The sequence below is a fragment of the Cuculus canorus genome, chromosome 6, assembly GCF_017976375.1.
Source record: "Cuculus canorus isolate bCucCan1 chromosome 6, bCucCan1.pri, whole genome shotgun sequence".
Classification (NCBI taxonomy): Eukaryota; Metazoa; Chordata; class Aves; order Cuculiformes; family Cuculidae; genus Cuculus; species Cuculus canorus.
The window spans coordinates 34,158,920-34,177,974 of record NC_071406.1 but is presented as its reverse complement, the minus strand read 5'-3'; the positions used below and the strand labels follow the sequence as shown (position 1 = coordinate 34,177,974).

Genomic DNA, 19,055 nt, shown 5'->3' with positions numbered 1-19,055 from the left:
ATATCAGAATTAGATACATTTTCACCCTTTTTTAAAACTAACTATCATTATCTGTCACAAATCAGAGATATAAAAATCTTATTTTAAATGTTGACAAAACTAATAACAATGCCACAAGGAAGCTTTATGAGGAAGACGTTCAAATAATCAGTTAGCAACTCTGTTCTACTGAAAGGATCACTTCCTCGTGTATTCCAAGTTACTCAGCCCTTAATAAAAATAATGCTATAATCTCGTTTTCTTCAATAAATTTATCACAGCCCTCTTGAAAGGCAGTGATACACAACTATTCCCATCCTGCTGATGGGAACTGAGGCACTGAGGGTTAAGTAATTTAAATAGGAAATCTGTTCAAGAACACCATTTTAAAAATTATGGTCCAAACACAAACTTTCTACATTGTAACATTATTATATTTTTCTTAAAAAAAGCTCCCTATCACTCCCTTCTGACCATCACTTGAGTTGCATATAAAGACATAGAACTGGAAAAAGAAACGACACCCTTACAAACACAGAAAGATGATACTGAAAATGAAAACCTGTAAATTGTGAGCCTTTTGTGTAACCTATATAAAATGTAGTCTCTGTCTGACTTGCTACTCCTCTGTGGCTGAAGAGACAAGCAGCCCATCTGCTTACTTACCATGCATGCTTGGCTCATCCTGTATTCCATCGTGAGTACATCTTGTAAGCTCATGGAAGCTCCTTCTCTGAGTTGTCTGAGAGTTATCTTTAACGATGTAGGTGACATCTTATTAATAGTCTGGGGAAGACGTTAACAATTATTTTTATCCTCTTCAATTTAGACACATTGACAAGTCTGTCTTTTTTTTTTTTTTTGCATTTTAAACCTTGTGAAGTAAATGACACCACTCTTCTCCTTGGGCTCACTTAAGTGATACGTATTCCTCCTGCTCCCTCTCTGTGCTGTCATAATAAATGAACTTACTTGCTGGCTTTAACTTTGAACTGGACCTTTTCTCCATTGAGTTTCATAGTCTGTCATCTAGATTAGAAAGTCTTTGCTCAGGACCAGGTTAAACAGTATGTACAGTGCAATCAGATGGTTCCCTAGGTAAAATGGTAATTGTGAGGTCCTTCTGGCAAAAGAAAGCACTGAAATGAGGAAGATCTGAAACTAGCACTTAACTACCCTAGTGCATCCAGCAGCTACCTTATCCTGGCATATCAATGAGGTTGAAGGTGGAGGAGGCACTGACATAAATCAAGCTGAAGGAAGAGGAACAAGGCAAGAAAATGGGTAGGTGTAAATGGCAGAAAAATGAGTCACCCATGTATCTATAAATAAATTCTCCATACAGAGAGGAGGAGGGCATCAGTGCTAGGGAATAAGCTGAAGAGAGATAGGACAGGCTGAAGCAGGGAGTACTAAAATGCAAACAAGTCTTCATAGTAGTATTTGACATGTATTCCAGTATTTTTGAGACCCTCTTGACTTCAACATAATGGTCCTGGAAGCTACAAGCTGAATTTGCAATAGACCCAAATTCCAGTAAGATACTATCAAAAGGTGACTGAATTAAGTGGCACTGACTCAGGAGAGTCCCTTAAAAAGGGCTGGAATAACGGCTGCATGAAAGCCTGCTAAGCAGGCATGTTTTGAAAGTTAAAAGCAGAAGTACTGTAGACTGAAGAGAACAGAATACCTAGGATAGCATGGGGTATCAGCATATTATTATTGTAGGCAGAACTAGTAGTTCCATTTTATCAATGCAAAAAGGTTACGTGTACATCCAAGGTGTGAGTGTACCTGGCGTGTACCTCCAACTCAGGGCATCTCTATTAGACTTTCAGTCAAGGCTTATTCCATAAGCCTAGTAATACATATCATAATAAATAGACAGGGAAACAAAGAAATAAGCACACACATTGCTGTTACTGAATCCTTCACCATCTCTATATTTAACATTTGAATGTGCCCATTTCACTGGACATTAAAGTGAAACTCTTCATTTCACAAAGTGACAGGAAACTATCATCTTATGGACATACATATGGTCTGTTGGTACTGTGATGCTAGTGATGAGGAAAATTACTTCCTTCACACAAGTCAGCAAACTGCTGTCACAGACATTTTTTTGTCTGATAAAATCAGACTGTTGTAGTTTTGCTACATGTTCCCTGCTCTAACCTGTTAGTTGAACTCTCTTCCTTTTGAGCAATGTGACAGCAGGCCAGTGCTCTGTCTGTAGGTGGTGTAAAATGCTCAGGTGCTAGGATTGCCAGCCACCATTCTTCCTCTAACTACAATTAAGTATAATTTACAATTCTGCTTCCATGGTAAAATTAAACCTCCAGGTAACCAGTGCACAATTTCTGGAGAAAGCCAGATTTATGCCTGAATCCCTTTTCAACATTTTTTTTCCCCACAAATGCACTTTCCTTAATTAAGAAATGAAGTATTGATCCTACGAGCCTGCTTAATCCTAATGCTTAGCACAAAATGTGTGCTGTTAGAAACTTGGCCAAAACTTACACACTTGTTCGCACCAATAAGCATTGCACCTGGTAGAAAATGTGGGGAGTTGGGTTTTTTTCTCCACAAATTTCTGTATAGACAGAAACACCTTATATTAACAGAGTTCATCTCTTGAACAGAATAAACAACAGACAATTGTTGAGGAACTTCTGTCAGCTCCAAGGACAGCCACTCCTTTACAAAACACATGAAAGAAAAAAGCTGCTATGAAGTCCTATTAAAGACATGAAATAAGAAAACTGGAGGAGCAACAAGACAGACATTTTTCTGTGCAGGAATTAGAAAAGTTTAGTTACACAAAATCATATCTTCAAAGTTATTACATAGTTCTAAGTACTAAATAAAAATATGAAACAAATAAACCTCCTAAATATGGAAACATGAACTTTTTTATTTGTAATAAGGGAGATCTGAGTTATGAGGCTGCAGACAAAGGAAGCAAGTCAAGCACATTCGGTTTTAACTAGAATGAAATCTGAATAAAAGTGGGGAAAAAATTAGCTTTCTCTTTCATTCAATTTTGCTGTTATAGTACATATGCTAAACTTCTTGCAATGTACTAAGTGTACTGGTTGGCACAAAGATAACTTTAAAACTTCCTTTTTATAAATCTGTTTGAGAGTCCCAGTGACAAAAATGTTAAATCTTTAATTAAAACCTAAACCCCAAAATGCATCTTTTGTAAACTGGGACAGGAGCATAGCTGCTAATGTGATACGACATAATAAACTTAAATTCCTTATGCCCAAATGAAAGTCCTAAGATGATGTTCTTTCAGCAGAAGCAGGACATGGATCTGCTAGAGCAAGTCTAGAGGAGGGCCACAAAGATGATCAGAGGGCTAGAGCACCTTCCATACAAGGACAGCCTGAGAGAGCTGGAGTTGTTCAGCCTAGAGAAGAGACGGCTCCAGAGAGACCCTATGGCAGCCTTCTAGTACTTAAAGGAGGCCTACAGGAAAGATGGGGAGGTGCTCTTTATCAGGGAGTAGAGTGAGAGGATGAGGGGGGAATGGTTTTATGCTGAAAGAGGGGATACTTAAATTAGATGTTAGGAATGAGAAATTTTTTACTGCAAGGATGGTGAGGCACTGGCAAAAGTAGCCCAGAGAAAGCCGTGGCTGCCCTATCCCAGGAAGTGTTCAAGACCAGGTTGGCTTGAGGCCATGAGGAAAACTAATCCAGCAGGAACACATCCCTGCCCAGGCAGGGAGGTTGGAACTGGATGATCTTTAGGTCCCAACCAACCCAAACCATTCTATAATTCTATGAGGATGTATTTTTTTTTTCTTCACTACAAGAGCAGGATTTTTTTCTGTGAGCTGTAACTAAAGTTAAAACAAACTTTTTGTTAGAAAATGCTTGTGTTCTATCCACATTTGTAAGAAATATTTATAATAGCTCCAAGACAAAACTGACAAGGCACCTGAATACAGATACATCAGAAGAAAAAGAAAATACACACATTACTTATAAATGAATATAAGTTGCTTCATGCTTTTAAGGCTGAAGCGTGTATTAAGTGTGTAACACTACCGTACATTTTTTTGACTAGTGACTACATCCAACACTCAGAGGTGCATTAAAAAGATCAAAAGATACTTTGTGATGATAAATTGCTTGCTGTCTACCTAACAGAGATATCTGGAATGGAAGAATAACAAACAACTGGTACTGCTTTATTCCAAGCCTTGGCAATTAAATGAGAAGCTATAAAAGGAAACTTTTTCACCAACATTCCCCTGATTGTGAGGAGAGGGGAAACGGAATTTGGTTTCTTTAATTAGATTATAATTTTATGCAACATATGATAGTATTTGCATTGTGTAGTACTACAGAGCAAGATTCTTGTCTGAGCAGAACTACTGTCAATCCCACAGGACTAAATGTGAGAACCTGAGGATCTCGGCCCAGCATCCTACTGGTGTCACACATCAGTAGTTATATTAAAAGGTGACTAAAGTCTGCCCTGTGATAAGAAAGTACAGAACCAGACTTAAAATCTCTAACAAAAATAACATAGAAGATGTTACCTCTAGCTGCTTAATGGCAAAAGGAGAACCATCTTGCTTTAATTTTTTAACAATTTCCTCCATGCTGTTTGCTGAAAAAAGACTAATATAAAAAAAAAAGGTTAATAAAGAAATTAATTGCTTAAGCCTTCCTCTTTTCTATGAAGTGCTAGTAACACCAAACTTAGAAACAGAGTGTAACCAGCTGATTTGCTTCTCTTGGCAATGTGTTTCCTGTTGTTCAGTTTTAAAGTAACTCAGTTGACAGGCATCGCCTCTTCCTTTACAAATCTCTAGCATTTCAATAAACCTCAGGTGGAAACTGATATTTATCCAGAAACTTTAATTACCACCATAAGTCTCATATGTATTTTTATAACACATCAAATCCTTAGGTATCAGCTCCATTCTAGTGGTTTGGTGTCAGCACCTTTTGTCTCAACTTAGTTATTGCCATCCTCCTCCAAGAGTTTTAGCTGCTTCCTGTCACTCTCACTTATGTCTCCTTTCATTTCTGATACACAGAAGTTCCAAACAATCATAGAAATGGCCTTATACCAATTAGTAAGAATGTGCTATGTAACATTTCCTGTCCAACTGAACAATTATTCACAACCACCCATCCAATTTCTATAGAAAATGCTCATTTTAGTTTGCTGTAAGGTTGTTGCTTAATATAATGGTGTATGACTCGGGCGAATATGCTCAAATATTTAATATACTGACAAGTGAAATATATATTGACCTTCAGATAAAGGCCCCTAAAGAAAAGAAAGTTTACATTACTAACTTTAATGTAATTTCTATCACTTTATCTGTGGAACACTGATACTGTTATTCGATTTAACTTCATGTTCTCTATCCAAAAGAATAAAAAAGAAGACAGATTGCTGAATACCTGTTAATCTTCTCCATATGTTTATCAAGCACAAACTCCTTTTCTTGATCATCTTCACTCTATTTTAAAAGCAAATACATATTTGGTTATTTTAGACTGAAAATCTTACCAGTGGTGACAAATTTCAATGACTGTGTTAGAGAAATATTATCTGTCGGCCCTATATGAAAAGGTTGTCAAATTTTTCAGGTCTTCTGGTATTAAAGGGTTTAGGACATAAACAGATGTTTCACCAACAGCAGCTGAAGCTGAGAAAGCCTCCCTGTCATTTCAGCTCTAATAACTAAAAATAAACAGTTTCCTTTTCCATTCAATGTCATCTTGTAAAGCAGTATACTGCAACATATGATCACTCCTATTTTGTAGTTTTCTATTTTGTCACAATAATCAGCACTACGATATAAATCAGCTGATCTCATTTATTTTCCTAAGTAATCTTTATATATGAACTTAGTAATTCCAGAACAGAAGTAATAAGCGTAGACGCTGCACACTTCAAAGCCAGACAACTGGGGAGCAATACCCAGACTGACTGAATACACTGAATCCTGATGTGACTCCAGAAATTCCTTTTTTTTTTAAATAAAATCACAATGCACATCAAAACAGCTGAAACAGTCACTGAATAAACCAATTGCAAAGTGAAAACCTTTTCATGCCCATATATGCGGCTAACACAAATACTAATTAAGTATTATCTATACAGTTATATTCACCTCCAAAATCACAACTGAGAACTATGGCTTTGTCCACTGGGAAAACAGCACCTTTCTCCCCCTGAAAATATTGCTTTAAGATCTCATGTGCTTTCCCTACAACATATCGGCACTCTGCTGATACTTATCCTGCTGATAATTGCTTATTCATGTCTTTCAATTATCTCTAGGTTACAAACATATAAAATGTTTGAGAAATTAAAGGAACAGCTTGAACCTTTAAATTCAGGCTTCAAATGTGGACTGCAGATGGTCTGCATCAAAAAAATGCTAAAATTTACATCAAAAGCATCAAGCTAGCAGAATATTTTTTAAGGTCAATAAAGAGAAAGTTTCTGGGATGGAAATATAAGATCTACTTCCAAGTGAGCAGTGCAGCACTTAATAACTGGCACTATAACTTCTGCAGCCTCTGGACTAGGCCAGTGGTTCCACTCCTGTTTTCTGTTTGGCATAATCCCTCAATTTCAAGCTAAATCCCCACATGGCACTTGCCATTCTGTACAACTCCCAGTTTGCTAGTGGCTATCTATTTTGTCTTCTGCAAAGTGTGCTAGAAATCCAGAATGATGGGGGGAAAATTAAGCAGCGATATATTTTCTGCATCATCACGCTAACGGATGGAAACTTACATACAAACACAGAGAAAGAGCTCATCTCAATAGAAATTTGAGGGGTATCCAAAATTAATAAAAAGTGAAGAAAGATCACTGCAGGCTACAAATCAGTATTTTATAGAGCGTAAAGAGTTTCAAACCCCATTATCTTTTAATTATAAATGAAATGATCAGTAGCATGGATAGAAACAAAACTGTGTTTACATATATTTAACAATTCTGCTTGATCTCAGTAACTGATCAGACAGATTACCTTCGCATGGTAAGAGTTCAGTAAGTCTGCAATATTTTCTGTTGAAGGAGATTTCAGTGCTATCAGGTCTTTCTCTAAGGCAGGTAGCTATTAAAAATAAGATTTAATTAAAAGTAAGTAAAACAAAATGTATTTCTTGGATTACTGTTATGGTAACAGTACTACAGATTATAAATGTATATAAGCACCCTCCGACACCCTAACTTTCAGGCAGATCTTAAAGAGGTACCAAGCAAACAATACAAGGGACCAGTTCACTTTTCAGTGTTGAACCATCTGGATTTCATTATATATGCAGTGATCAGCAAAGAACTTTACTTCCGTAGCAGACCCCCAATGCAGAGCTACAGTTGCAGAAGGTAAAGCCAGCCTACAGCAGCCTGAGAGGAAAGAGCAGAAGCTTGGCAAGCACACTACGCTCACAATAGTATCTAACCAGGTCCACAACGGCAGCCATGGGTCTTCACACAGAGAAGGAAAGCAAGTCATTGGTTTTTAATTCACTTATGTCCATGCAAGTTACTGGAACGTTATGACTCTGACTTTACCAAATATACTAACTTTTACACTTTCTTATGGCCACTGTAAGAAACATATAGGACACATGCTAAGGAGACTGATAAAGAACACATTAATTGGGTGTTACCTAGATTAAAAACTTTGCAGTTGCATAAATAATCTGTAACCTCAGACACTGTCATCTAAATTCTACAATTTTTCAAGCAACTTCAGTCATGCTCAGTAAATGACGCCCTTCAACAATAGAATCACAAAGACAGCAACAATTTGCTCCCTCTTCAAAGCAAAGCTCTCACTAGTTGGCAAGCGTTATACTGACAGCTTGAGAGAATCTTACAATCCTCATTCACCGTGCATGGCCAGCTAATATAATTGCACCTCTGCAAACACTCAAGTTGGTAAAATTATTTTGGTGTGCTACACAATTCAAACTTGTCATTGTGGTTGTAGGCTACACCTCTGCAAACACTCAAGTTGGTAAAATTATTTTGGTGTGCTACACAATTCAAACTTGTCATTGTGGTTGTAGGCTGCGCCCTTGCTAACACTGGTTAGAAACTTACCTTTTCGGATTCTACAAAATGTGTAGCAATGCCAGCTTTCAGTACATCTCTCCCTTTCAGCCTAAATCCTGTTAACGCAAGGTAGTAGCCAATCTTCCCTGATAGTCTTGGCAAGAAATATCCTCCACCTACATCAGGAAAAAGGCCTGTAATACACAAATCAGAAAAAGAAACGGCGAAGGGAGAAGAACGTGTGTTCTTGTCATGCATGTAACTTAGTAGCTCTTTCTTCTTGTCTCGCTCATCTCCCTGACTTAAGCACGGCTCTCTTGTCACGGTTTCTCCTTGACTTGGTTTGACATTTCTCTATCATCAAAACCCTTCCTAAAAGCAAACTCTTGAACACCTTCCAAACTGTATTCCTTCCACTGGCACATAATTTACAAGTATACATCAGACAATAGTGTTCATTCTATTTGCCAACAACTCAAGACATTTTTAGATGCCTGAAGAATCGAGCATGCTCTCAGAAAAAAAAAAAAAGGTGACAAAAAGAATTTTGAAATAATTTGTGCGAACTCAAACTGGATACTGCTTTTTCTCTGAAATCTTTTGTTACAACAGAAACATCAAAGGATGATAAAGTGGCTCTTGCACAGCTAAGTTTGAACAAATTTCATGGCTGAGAATTCATTAACAGATCAACAATATGGCCAGTGTCTTCCTGAAGGCAGAGGCACGAGGTGCTGACCTAACACTTGGCTCTTTGACAAGGCTATGATTAACTTGCAATATAAAAAAAAATACAAAACTTTCCAGTTTACTGACTATTTTAACATTTATATTTTTTAAAAAACTAGAGTAGGGTAATATTTAAAAATTCAAAGCTGTGAATAAAATTTAAAAGACTTAATTAAAACCTGTAATTGAAAAATATATAGCTAGTTTAATATCAAAAAATTAAATTTAAAATCATCCCCTTGTCAAAATGTACCTTAGTCTGACACGCATTAATCACATACAAAAGAAATTCAAAGACTTTTTTGTAACTTTTATCATACTTAAACTTAAGAAAACGTAAGCTTAGCTGTATCAATCTCAGAAATCAAAATGGAAAGCAGCATTGTCCAGTTACAACTTTGAAATAATCTCAATGGTGCATTCAGGAAACTAAACGTCTTTCGAAGAAATCAAAGGTGAGAGGATAAATGAAAAAAAAATAAATTTAAAAGTATAAAAATGACCAATAAGAAACTCAGCAAACAGTTGCCAAAGCAGAGAGATTAACTGGGAAGATTAAGAAGTACATGAAGACTTGTATATCACAAAGTTGGCTTTAGGAGCCACTTCCAGTCAGTTATAGTTGTAGTATTTGGAGCCTAGGTGATTTTTAATTCCCTCCTTCCAGTTACAGGTGTTGACATAGCACAGCTCGGACAGATCCAGTCAATTAAAACATGGCTCCGTGGCCGCTGTTACTATATTAACTATTGTTTTTTTGATAATGGGATGGCGGCACCAGGACTACAGGCTTCAGAAGGGAGCAACCTTTCTCAGAGGGGGAAGAGGGTCCTTGCCCAGGAGTGTGCAGGCCTTGTAGATAGTGTTTTAAACCAGATGTGAGCAGGGAGGGGGATAACATCATGCTCGCCTGTAACAAGCGGTGGAAGGATACTTCTCTAAAACACCTTATAGGTAATAAAGCGTCCACTAGGAAAGCAATGCAACTGGCAGCCCAGCTGAAGAGCCTTTACACAAACGCACGAAGCTTAGGTAACAAGCAGGAGGAGCTGGAAGCTACCGTGCTACTAGAAAGCTATGACCTAGTTGCTATCACAGAAACATGGTGGGATGAATGCCATGACTGGAGTGTGGCTGCTGACGGCTACAGAATGTTCAGGAGAGACAGACCGGGAAGGAGGGGTGGAGGCGCTATGACTGCAAAACATCCCTCTTTTCAAAATAACACTTCTCTTACAAATGCCTTCCAAAGCAAAACCAAAACTCCACTATCCTCCCCATCCACCAGGACTGCAACAACCTTTCTCCCTTCGCTGTAATTAAAATAGCGATGCTGAAGCACTATTCTCCCCATGCTCCAATAAGTTTCCAGAGAAGAAGCCTTTGAAATGGGATGTACAGGGCTGTTCCACATGGCCATACACAGGGAAATTAGTTCTGAAAAAACTCTGAAGCCGATTAGCTTAAGGTGCTTTAGAGGTGAAGAAAACTAAACTGGATGAAGGTTTCTTTAATTATTCAGGAATTTACAAACAGGATTAGCAAAGGTAGTTATCCACTTTAAACTTATTTGGTTGCATACATGTAGTCCACTATAGCTTCTACTGTATCTTTTTCAAAGTCCTTATCTTCCTTTCTTCGTATAATTTTATTCTTCTTGTCCCTGTTCTACATATTACTCTTTATTCTCTCAATAACGCTTCCTATATGCTTCTGCTTGCTACCAGGTTTCTCTTAAGGCATTCCACATAATGATTTTTTTTTTTTCCTTTTGATAGAACTTATTCTCAAATCCCTACTTAAATAAGAAAAGAATCAAATGTCTGCTGGGCTGACCAGGCTAAAAGCCTATGCCTGTAATGCTGACTTGCAGTCTGTGCTCTGAGACAGATGCAACGTGCTTCACTGTAATCTCAGTTGTGACACTCTGCATTTGCCAAGCATAAGATAAAGGTAAAAGCTGTTACATTCCTACCTTACCTTGCAGAGATGGTTGGAGATTCATTAGTAATAGACTTATAGAAAGCTAAAAACTTAAAGATATACAAGAACATGGCCCTATTACTATAATATCATCTTGAAACCCGCCTCTTAGAATATACTTCCATCTTTTGTTCTTCCCACCAGTTTTTTTGCCATGCCTTCTTACACCTAAGGTGCTTTCCAGTCTTTATCTTATATCTGTCAGTTTCAGACTTCTACAATCCAGAACTGCCTTTTATTTCTATTTGCAAAGTGGTGCATCTATCTCGTTTTATTTATGGAAGGGTATAAATGTAGAACAATTGCGTAAAAATGTAGCAGCTGAATGAACACTTTGTTTCACAGAAAAGGTGTAAAGCCTACTGAAATAAACGAACATATGAAAAAATCAATTGATATATCTAGACAACTAGACATTTCAAAATACACCACAAAAATCAAAACAGCTAAGCCCTTAAATCCAAACAGATTTCAGTGGGTTTACTTCTTACTGACCCTGAAAGGGTTTTGATTACTTTCTTTCCTAAGCAAGTTCCAAGATTTTCCAGCTCATGCCTTCAGAGTCTATTTTTGTTTGAATAAATCCTTGTCAACACAAGAGAAGTATGTAAAATACATCATTTTTGTTAATAGAGCACTGTGCATTTCTTTACCATTGAAGAAGAAAGTGACAAAGATATCTTTATTGTTAGAATAATTTTATATGTGAAAGAACTGGTCTGTTTAGTTTTAAAAAAAAAATTGTTTTCTACAAATGGTTTTCTTGTACAACAACTGATTATGAACTTCAGGAGTTTGGCAAATTCATGCTGTATTAATGCCTGAGCTATTTAGTTTACTAAGTTCTCCTTCAGCAGAGAAAAATATTTGGAGGGCTGCATTAGTTCTTATTTTCCTCATCCCAAACTTACTTGTTCAGAAAAATTACAGTATATTTATCAGCTAGCAGGTAATGCTTTATTAGGACATAAAGAGGACATAATTAGGACATAAAGATAAGAACAATGACATAAGGATAAGAACAATAGCAATCATCCTTCAGCTGCCTTGCCTTGGAAAGATGTAGAAACGAGATATTTTGCAGGGGAGACATGCAGGATCGGTTGTACATTTTCAGGACTCTTAATAAATGTTGATAAGCAGGGAGAAGGAACTTGGGACATTGATGAAAGCATTAATGGAGTCTATATGTCAGACAATAATAGGTTCAATGTGGATACCCTGTTGGTGCCAAGACTGTCTTGAAGGGAAATGTGAATGATTTCACAGGAGAGCTCACTTTAATCTGACTCACTTTTCTTGAGACATACCATCATCTTCGTACACCTCTGAGACACATTTTATTTTATACATCTCAGAGTTGACAAAGAAGCTGTAGGATCAAACGTTAGAAAACACAAGGTAAATATCACCATTTAAAAAACAAAAAAGACGATGACACTGTGACATTGCCTGCACACGATCTGTACCTAACTGTAATATGTCTATATAAATAATCTACAAGAAAAGTTGGAATTTCAAAATCTCTCTCATTAACACTGCAGATCAGTTTGTCGTACAGCCAGTTTGACTCATACCAAGTTCCAAATCTAAAGCTGACATACTTGTACTGGGATCTTTAGACTTTAACTGCCTACATCTGTAGCAAAGACTTAGTTCCACAGATCTGCTTCCATTTTTAAAAAATTATATCTTGACAGTCAGCCTAAATAGTAAATCCCCAGTTAAGAACGTCAACAATCAATCTCCCAGAACACAGATATGTTCCTATTAATTTAATAGGACGTACTTTCCACAATGGTCATCTCCAATTCCTTTTTAAAACTCTTTCATTACCGCTACTGCTTTCTGTCAAAGACTTTTCATCTTGATTACACAAACAGTGTAACCTCAAACATGTTAACATGTGATAAGCTGTCAAAATGCTTACCTATTGCTGTTTCTGGCATTGCAAAAAGTGTCTTCTCTGTAGCAACTCGGAAATGTCCATGGACCGAGAGGCCAACTCCCTATGCATGGAGCACAAGCAAAGGACACAGTTTTAAAATTACTGGTAAAAATAATCATAACCATAATCCTCTGTAACATACCTCTTGCTTTGCTCTACAATTAAATTATATAAGATTCACCATGCACATCTCAACAAAGTATTAAAAGGCCTTCTATGATTCAAACACTAACAAAGCACGTCACTTTTATGATTTGGCTGAAAGAGTGTTCTACACTTTAAAAGACTGACGAGTCATGCAGAGATTAACTTCAAAAACCCATGAGTCACAGCAACAATAAAAATGAGTGAACCCATTAGACGACTAAGGGAGTTGCTAAACCAAATGTATAATTTTTGCACATAATTCAAACAACAAACAAAAAAACTCCAGTACTTTGGAATTTACATTAATTGTACAAAGCTGTAGTTATAATATTTATAAAAAAAATTATAAGCTATTCAAATAACGTGATAATTACCCACTTTACCAATACAGAAGTACTTTAAGCAGTACAAGCCTTCAGCATTTTTGATTAAAAATTGAAGTATGTGGTTAGAAACTCACTTATTTAACCTGCAGACTTTTGTTCTCTGTGTCAGAAATAAAATTCACATTTCTAAGTATCTAGTCTTCTCTAGCAGTCCTTCCTGACGAGACGCTTCCTCAAGAGCAGAAATGCTTCTGATGCTATGACATATTTTCTGATTTAGGCAGTGAGCAGGAGCAAGAAAATACGTATTTTCAGTTCACATAAAACTAATTTAATTTAGAGAAATGTTCAATACGCAAACTGAAAAACTTAAAGGTAAATGGTTGTCTGACAAAATTATTATTATTTGATAATAACATTTAAAGTGGGCACAACCACAACACATGGGTAAATAAGTATCACTTCTCAAAAGCTTATCTAAACGATGCACATTAATAGAAATGTGCATTAGATTCTACCTGGAGACAAAACCCTCTACCGAATATTTCACAAGAAGCTTCTTCATACAAATATTTTCTCTCTTCCTTTCTCTTCTTTCAGCTTGCTTCCTTTCCTCACTGTTAAATTTCCCTTCTCTTAGCTATCCTAGCCCTCCAATTTTTCTATTGAAACTAAGATGCCTTAACACTGATCAAAAGAAGTCATTGGCTAATGAAGATGTAATAGATTTTTAAGTAACATTCCTAATTGTTTAGACCCTAAAAAAACAGCACTTTACCCAACAAAGGCTACTAGTGTTCACAAATATCTTCACAATGTTTCATACTTTCCATCAAAAACAGTGGGATTAATTGGGTGAGACTTGCTTGGACCAACATTATATATTTGATAGGTTTTTAAGAAGAGAGTAGAACATGGTAGAACATATTTTCATTATCTAGAGAGATCTTTGGGTGGGTTTTACACAAAAATTGTAAAACATTACCTCAATTTAATAAAAATTACATCCATTTCCTCACACCACTGTCATGCGTTCTTCTCCAGCCTCTTAAAATTCTGCCCAGCAAGAAATTAATTCTCACTGCTTATTCTATTAGGGCGATACATGACTAAATTTGAAAATATCTTCAATCTTTTTCTATGAAGTTAATATGTGCCAGTATCAGGTTTTAATGTAGGTGTATGAAGTTTTTAAGATGCCAGTTTAATTTCCTGAGAAATGGACACTTAAGATAATTGGTTATCATACTTGATTTTATACCCAGAGACTAAGCCAAACCGACACAGGTGAAGTACTGCTGTTTCAAGAAGGCAAACAGTACTGGAGTAAATATCGGAATCTTACTTGCATAGGGTGCAATCCTACGTCTCATCCCTTATCTGTCCCTCAGCCCTTTCACTTTAGGACTGGTCAGAGGCTGTAGACCTCCTCTGAGATGCAGTGAGAGCAATAGCCCTGCATTTACTTCTCTTGCAAATGCAAAGGTACACTTAAAATTACATTCACTCTTAAAACAGCTTTAGAACTCTTGAATTAAATGGAAATGTGACTTTGTCACTTCCAACTTTTTTTGATGTCATAACAGCATTTTTTCATTGCATTGAGTAAAGTCTTTTCCCACAGCAACAGAAAGCACCACATTTCTGCCATTATTTTTATCCACATAGAGTAATGATGACCTTTTCATAAAGATAATGAATTTTTAAAAAGCATGCCTATTTTGCACTTTCTAATGCTTAAATTAATTTTTTCTAATCCCCTACTTAAGAATATAAATACTACCTATCATAAAGCATTTTTCCTTGCTTATTTTCTATACAATCAGTTTGCATACGAACTCAAATGTTTAGCTTGAATATTATGTAACAAAGATTAGAGTGTAAAGTCCATGAAGAGAGCATTTCTTCGAAGTTCATTCTTTCTTATAGTGATAAAAAAAACTACGGAGTTTTAATAATAAAAAGTTCAAAGACGTAATTTTCTTTTGAAAGAAGTAATTAAATCAGATTTCACTTTCTCAATTGCTTGGGCCATAACTGGATTAGTTTTCTAGATAGCCTTCAAGTTCTATAGCATAGATAAGAGCTTAATTTCAGATGTGCATTTAAAAGACTGAAACTATATCCAGAGGGATTACTCCAGATGGACCTGGACAGGCTGGAGAAGTGGGCCTCTGAAAGTCTCATGAGGTTCAACAAGGCCAAGTGCAAGGGCCTACACCTGGGTCGGGGCAATCCCTTATTTCAATACAGAATGGGCAACAATGTGATTGAGAACAGCCATGCAGAGAAAAGCTTGGGGTTGCTGGTTGATGAGAATCTCAACATGAGCCGGTAATGTGTGCTCGCAGCCCAGAACGCCAACCATATCCTGGGCTGCATCAAAAGAAGCATGGCCAACAGGTTGAGGGAGGTGATTCTGCCCCTCTACTCCACTTTTGTAAGACCTCATCTGGAGTATTGTGTCCAGTTCTCCAATTCTCAACATAAGAAGGATACGGAGCTGTTGGAATGGGTCCAGAGGAGGGCTACAAAGATGATCCATGGCCTGGAGCACCTCCCATACAAGGACAGGCTGAGAGAGTTGGTCTTCTTCAGCCTGGAGAGGAGAAGGCTCTGAGGAGACACTATAGTGACCTTCCAGTACCTGAAGGAGGCCTACAGGAAAGCTGGGGAGGGGCTGTTTACAAAGTGATAGGACTACAGGCAATGGAATAAACTGGAGAGGAGCAGATTTAGGCTTGATATAAGGAAGAATTTCTTCACTATAGGACTGGCGAGGCACTGGAAGAGGTTGCTCAGGGAAGCTGTGTCTGCCCCATCCCTGGAGGTGTTCCAAGGCCAGGCTGGATGAGGCCTCAGGCAGCCTGGTCTGGTGGGACCTGCCTCTGCCCACAGCAGGGGGATTGGAACTAGATGATCTTTAAGGTCCCTTCCAACCCGAACGATCCTATGATTCTACATTTTCTTTTCGTCCATTATAAAGAAAATGGTGCAAATATGTCTTTACTTCTTTGAAGATAATTTCTAAATAATACAACATTAAGATAAAACTAGGAGAGAAAAATGAATTAATACTTTGGGGGTAAAAACCCCAGTAATTTATTGAACTGGTGATCATATGCTTTTGTATGGGTTTTTAGCAAACGCCAAATAGTTATTTTAATACATTCACTGTGTCTGCTTAACCTTCTCCATCAAATACAGATGCTTATTAATTTCAGAATATCTTTATGGAGAACAAACTCTTCCAGTCAGAAGTCTAAATGCATTCCTCTCTCTACTGGATTTTGCAGGTTTTTTTTTTTACATTTAACTGAGTCCCACCAAGGAGACCCTTCACAGTACTAAAATATCAGCAGTTGGGTTGTGTTCACTTCGCCATACAGTCCCAGCATTTATACATACAAGCCTTGATGCTATAATGTCTTTACTAAAACACACTATATCCTGCACTGGCAGAGTCCTACCCTTCATGATCTTGAAATATATACTGAAGCTAAAGTCTTCCATCAGACTTTTCCAAGATAATAGATTCCTATGGTGAATCAGGCTTGCTTTTTAATCCAGGTAGTTTTTCTTAATACTGGCATGAAAACTTTTTTTTCCACAGACAGCTGAATGTTTGAAGTTTTTAAATGATACTTAAAGAATAAGACTACAAATTATAAGTTAAGAAAATAACAAGCAATCAATTTAAACAATCTTTCTGTGAGGTTTATAGGTGAATTCATCAAAACCATAGAGAAGAGCAGAAATAGTGGTCTGACAATGTATTACTGGAGCTAGACTGGCTATGAAGGTGTCTGGTTACAAACTGCACATTTATTACTAAATGGATATAAAGATACTAATCTTAAAAACAGGCAGTTTGCTCTGAATTAATCAACAAGCTTCTGAAAAAGCCTGTAGACTATCTGAATTTTACTTCCCATACACATGAATTTCCTACTCAATGCCATATTTCAAAGGTCACTATGTGACTGTGAATAGAAAATTTCTCTTTGATTTCCATTTTTTTTGCATTACAAATACAGTCTTATTAAACATATTTTGCTAATGAAACACAAAATGCAAATTACTAATAAATGGAGTAATGGAATACAGGTACTACAAACCTTAAACGCTGTAGCTGGGAGGATGCATTACCTTAAATCAAGAATGACCCATACTAGTAAATTGGAGAACTATCACATTTAGGGAAGTTATAAAGAAACTGAGGGCCAGCAAAACAGAGAACCCTATAGACCAAAATAAATATGCCTATCGTGAATGACATAAATAAACATCTGTTCCTATGTACATTAAAGTACATCTGCGTCACAGCAAAAACCATAAATCACACATGTATTTACTGAAAAACCTATCTCAGTTTATCCTATCACTGCCTAGGAAAGCATAAGTGACAGAACAAAAGAAAGACAAACAGAAAAGGCCTTCAGGAATGTTGCTTCTATCATCTTCACTAAGCTGATAAAGAATTTTTAGACGTTCAAGCAAACAATTTTATGATAATACCAAAATTAGTATTGTCTGCAGTGGAAGTCATGTTGTAACCGTTCATATCTGATGATTACGTTCATTTTTAACTGCATGAGAATATAGTTCCTGGTAGGGTTAAAACCACAAAATAAATATGGCAATCAACAAACAAACTGAGCATAACAAAAGAAAGAGCAATTATATCCTAACAGAGGTCTGTAAAAATAGCCAAAGTGCAACAAAAATATTTTCAAAAGCTTAAGTTGGCGAAGTAAGTGAGTGGAATCAACTCAAGGAGCAGCAGGAGCTTATAGCTATGTAAGATCAAAAATCACTGATACAAGAGCATTACCCCCTGCATCCAGACACCGCAAATCTTAAACTGAATCAAAATTCATCTTCGTTCACCATTAATGTTATGAGGCACTGCAAAGGGTATAATCCATTTTTATCTGTAGATACTAACAGACAAGATGACTTAGTGAACAAGAGCAATGAATGCAGCATTAGCAGATCAATCTGGACTAAGAATATAACTTTCTTTGGTTGATGACATATAAATCAACTTTATACAAATATTTTAGAGATATGATTAAAAAACAGTGCTTTTGGTGAACTTTTCAATTGTTTAGTGTGGTATTCTAAAACATAAAATATTCATGTAATATAATTTAAATATAAAATATTAATTTTCACATACTGATTATATATCAGAGAATCTCAGTCCAAATTTCTACAGACATACAGAAGCTCAGCAAGGTGACTGGAGATACGTTATCTGTAATAACATATGATGCTTCACTCTTAAGTATTTTCCTTTCAGCTCAGTGCCAAAAATGCAAGAAAGCTTGTGCTATGATTAATGACCAATATTTGATGAACACACTGATGCTTTGTGGCATAACCAGTGACACGGCCCATTCCAATCATGTGTTTCCAAAAGTATACTTGTAACTTCATCATAGATTCATACACAATATTTAAAAAAACTCCAATATCTGAATATCTGATACGACAAAGTACCAGCATTACTTTTTCTACTCACATCAATGCATAACAAAGCTTGTAATTTTTTTTCTTAAAACATAAGAAATACATCTTGTTCTTAAAAACCATCACGTGCAACAGAACTTTATTTAAACAGAGGCACAGTTATGTGAATGACAGGAGTGAATTGAGAGGATTTTGTAATGACGTTCTCAGAAAAAAACGCTTTAGAAATGTAAGACATTAAAACTAACTCAAGGAGAAAATGAGCATTCAACTGCTTCTGGAAGAGAGAAAAATTAGCCAAAATATGAAAAGATGGAAAAGCAGGCAAAGAGAACCCTCTTCAGAACTTTTTTCCTTGATAATAAAGGGAAGGAGAGGGAAATAATGAGATCACTCTCAATGTGAGAATAGGCGCC

At 36.6% G+C, this 19,055-nt stretch overlaps 1 protein-coding gene across 3 annotated transcripts in view; it reads right to left on the bottom strand.

The window, feature by feature from the left end:
- The window catches only part of HIBCH (3-hydroxyisobutyryl-CoA hydrolase), a 41,768-nt gene that overhangs the window by 6,329 nt on the left and 16,384 nt on the right, over positions 1-19,055 (bottom strand). The window contains exons 7-12 of one of the 3 annotated variants that reach the window (XM_054069329.1): positions 12,674-12,752; positions 8,080-8,225; positions 6,998-7,084; positions 5,412-5,470; positions 4,535-4,616; positions 642-765 (exon numbers count right to left, since the gene is read on the bottom strand). In XM_054069329.1, coding sequence (XP_053925304.1) covers positions 642-765; positions 4,535-4,616; positions 5,412-5,470; positions 6,998-7,084; positions 8,080-8,225; positions 12,674-12,752 — 577 coding nt within the window. Of the gene's footprint in view, positions 1-423; positions 766-4,534; positions 4,617-5,411; positions 5,471-6,997; positions 7,085-8,079; positions 8,226-12,673; positions 12,753-19,055 lie in introns of those variants that run through there. The other 2 variants (XM_054069327.1, XM_054069328.1) reach the window with 2 other exon arrangements.